Genomic DNA, 3,888 nt, shown 5'->3' with positions numbered 1-3,888 from the left:
ATGCAAGAGTTTAATTGTCTGTGTTTGTGATTTTCTAAATGTCAAAGATGAAGTGATTTTCTTAAAACGTGACAGTTTGGCCGGCAGGCAGGGCTGAGGTATTGAAGAGTGTCTTGGACTATCTCCATGATAAATAATAATAATAATAACCGTATTTATAACGCGCCTTTTTCCAAAGGATACACAAAGCCCAAGGTGAATGGGACGAAGTTTGAATTATAACACCTCATCCTTCGCACCATGTAATGGGTTGGGCGCAATATACTGCCAATCCAGCCAGGAACACCCGGGCAAACCCCTTCTCCTTTCGATAAGTGCACTGAGTTCTTTCACATGCGTTTACGCAACACATGGGACCAACGGCTTTACGTCCCATCCGAGGTTCTTGCTATAATAAGGACAGTGTCACGGCTGTGGATTCGAACCCGCTCTGCTGATCAGTAACGATATCATCATACAACACCTCAATACATAGGCATTTTGTTAATACTGAACTAAACTCTAATAAATAAGATATTGATATCGTTTAGAAAAATGTACAAACTTTACATGAAAGAAGCTACCAATTGTAAAATGGTGACGCATCGGGGTGGGCTGTTTTCTGCGAGTGTTTATTCACACGCAATATCAGAAAGGTTTAAATTTCCCCCTCCTTTATATTGGTTTATATTATCCAATGAAATCATTTACCCTCTAAGGCCAGTGCATATCTTTAGGGGACCAGTCCAGGGGGAAACCGAGAAGTACACGCAATATGTCACACCCACGGGAACAAGTTTGCTCCCATTGCCGCTATACGAAAACAGCATCTTTGTTTTTCCCGTCCACGTTGCTGTCAGATCGTGCCCTCGCCATAGCTGCATGTAGACTACTATCAGTTGAAACAGCGCGTTTACGTTTTTTCGCAGTCTCTTTGTTTTTACGACGTATATACAAGATGGCGCACACATTCGCGATGACTACTGCAGATACGATGGCGATACCGCCGAATAACGCTTCACTGGCGGTCCAAATAAAACCCTGCTCTTGTGGTGAATTGTGGCGTCTCGTACTTAGGGCTGGTGGTAAATCTCGCTCACCTGAAACCAAACATACAGATAGAGAATATAGTATATGAAGTTTTCACAACTTTAAATACATTCTTGTGCATGTTGTATGTAGCAATGCGAATGTACGGTGGTCAACTACCTTTATGTACTCACCATTTATAGCTTGGTCAGTTTTGTACACTTTTGGGTGTGATGTGATGATGTTCACTTCTGTTGAACCTATAGGGATGGATATTTAAACAATTATAATTCTTATCATTATTTTGAAGTACGATAACCCTATGGTTCTACGGTCAAAATAATGCATCAAGTGTATGGGATCGGATGATGTGAAGTACATGGGTAAAGGAAAGTACACAAGATGTATCCACAAGAATGAGTAGAATGTCCATTGATTTTTCTTTTCCAAAACATGGCCCAAGATAATGGGCTCCGGCTGAGACCCCGTCTGCTAGTTTGAAGCCTCGTACCGAAAGCACACGTTTTCAAGATAACGTACGGGGGCAAAGCCGGACGAGCCCATATCACAAGTCGTAGTTTCGCAAAGGCCACGTGTCTCTTTTTAAACACGTTAAAGTTTACCTTTGTCTGGTGCCATCGACTTGTAATTCTTCACAACTGGCTGTTCTGACGTCACTGGGGCATGGCAAACACTCCGCCCATCATTCCCAACTACTTCAGGGTCAACCGGAAGGTCAAATCCAACTGAGGCGACGCACGTGTTTCTGGACACGTCAAACAAACAGCCAGGCACGATACAGTCTTGAGAACATCTTGTGTCTGAGCGCTCGGTGCACGGGGCGGCTGTGACCAGACCTTGCTCCTCGCAAACGGTGCACGGCAAACATAAATAGTATCTGCAGTTTATTGAGAAGTGGGAAAGGAAAATGACAGGCATTCAATTAATTTCGAAAGAGTTTAAAACTTCCCCAAAGCTAGACACAGGAAGTACAAACATCTTAAAGGTGCAATAAAAGCCACATGTGTAGACCTCATGTCCATGACGTCATGAACATGAAGTCATTTGGGAAGGGCTCCCTCACTTGTAGGTCAAAAGGAGGTAGTTCATGGGCCAGTCCTGTGCGACGTGTGCACACTACAAAGCTGTACGTTTTCCATAATCATGTTTCATCATCAGTTTACTTCTAAGATGGCGACTGGATGACGTCAGAAGTCAATGCATAGTGTCTACAGTAAAACCCCACAAAGTCAAAAGTCAATGGCTTTTTCATTTTGGAGGGTGGAGCTCAAACAAGTGTAAAGAGGGGCATTTTAAAATATTTTAAAATTGTGGGTGAAATTGTTTTGTGGACTGACCTCATCTGGCCATCTGATCTGCGCCGCTCATAGTAGTACCTCCCTTCAACACGTTCGTTGTCTGGTACTTGGATTGCAAACTCACGCCCTCTACGACAGGCTGGATATCTTGGGTACAGCGCCTGCGCGTTGTCTGACGTAGTGGCGCCCTCACCGACGGTGGATATTGAAGTAGAAGCTATTACACCATTGCAGATAATGCTGATGAGAACTGACGGTAGCAGTAAAGTCAAATTCATTTTTCTTTGAGAATAAAAAAAACAGGTAAAGGGTATAAATTTGAGATTCAAAAACCACCTTTGAAGAATTATAGACCTTCATTTTGTTTTCACCCCCCCCCCCCCACAGATTTTGATTTGAAATGTTTTATTTTATTTTATAGAAAAACACTTGTCAGCCAACGCTTAATTGAAGTCAAATAACAATTAACGAGTTAAAATAAAAAAAAATAAAAAAATTGCACATCTATAAACCGCGCACTCGTTGCCAGCTGGTGGACGGGAGGTAAAAACTGTGTATTAAAATGTTGGGCCTTTTTGAAAGATGTGCTACTTGGTTTGCTCCATTACATTATACTGTTTTTCATTTCATTTTCGTTAATTAATTTCTTGACCCGTTCTTGACTGCTTTTTGCTTAAATAATCGCACTTAATTTTGTTTATTATTCTTTTTTTCCCCTCTAATATGGAAACAAGTGTTGATTGAATTAAATTGAACTTAATTTACAAAACACAAGTGTACCTAACAAAAGTACACACGTCATGAATGAGTACAGGTTTATTTAGCACACGTTTATATTCTTAAAGCCATTGGACCCTTTCGGTTCAGGAAGAAAAAAAAAGTTCACAGATTTACAAATAACTTACAGGGTTTACAGAAGGCAATGGTGAAAGACTTCTCTTGAAATATTATTCCATGAAATGCTTTACTTTTTGAGAAAACAGCAAAACAATGTAAATTCTCGTTAACGAGAATTACGGATTTATTTGAAACACATGTCATGACACGGCGAAACGCGCGGAAACAAGGGTGGGTTTTCCCGTTGTTTTCTCCCGACTCCGATGACCGATTGAGCCTAAATTTTCACAGGTTTGTTATTAATTTGATATAGAAGTTGTGGTACACAAAGTGTGGGCCTTGGACAACACTGTTTACCGAAAGGGTCCAATCGCTTTAACCTGATTACAGGGTTTACAAAAGTGTCATTCCATATCTAATCACGCTTCCTAATCATTCATTTTGTTTAGTGTTTCCATCTATGTGTATCTCTTTTCGACATGCATTGTGGACTATTTCTTTTCTTTTGTAAGTTATAATAACGCTTTGTAATTTTATCTTATTTTTTTCATCCTGTTTATATCATTGCAACTCGGCTGTTTTGCTTCGATTTTGATGTGTATTAACCAAATTATAAAATTTCAGACACCTAAACCAGTGCAGTAAAACTCTTGGGGAGTTGTGGCACAACTGGTTCATACTTCATGCAAATGTTTTAGGCGAAGCAAAGTTTCTTATGTCACTG

The 3,888-nt window shown here is 40.4% G+C and overlaps 1 protein-coding gene across 1 annotated transcript; it reads right to left on the bottom strand.

The window, feature by feature from the left end:
• Nucleotides 1–310: 310 nt before the first annotated feature.
• Nucleotides 311–2,608, bottom strand: LOC117305081. Its single transcript, XM_033789809.1, has 4 exons — nucleotides 2,367–2,608; nucleotides 1,632–1,906; nucleotides 1,203–1,268; nucleotides 311–1,079 (listed from the first exon to the last, which is right to left on the bottom strand). Exons 1-4 carry the CDS (start codon nucleotides 2,603–2,605, stop codon nucleotides 793–795), a joined length of 867 nt encoding a protein of 288 aa, XP_033645700.1. The 5' UTR covers nucleotides 2,606–2,608; the 3' UTR covers nucleotides 311–792.
• Nucleotides 2,609–3,888: the final 1,280 nt, after the last annotated feature.

The sequence above is a fragment of the Asterias rubens genome, chromosome 22 (genome assembly GCF_902459465.1).
Source record: "Asterias rubens chromosome 22, eAstRub1.3, whole genome shotgun sequence".
NCBI lineage: Eukaryota > Metazoa > Echinodermata > Asteroidea > Forcipulatida > Asteriidae > Asterias > Asterias rubens.
The sequence above is the reverse complement of the archived record's forward strand: the minus strand, read 5'-3'. Positions and strand labels throughout refer to the sequence as shown.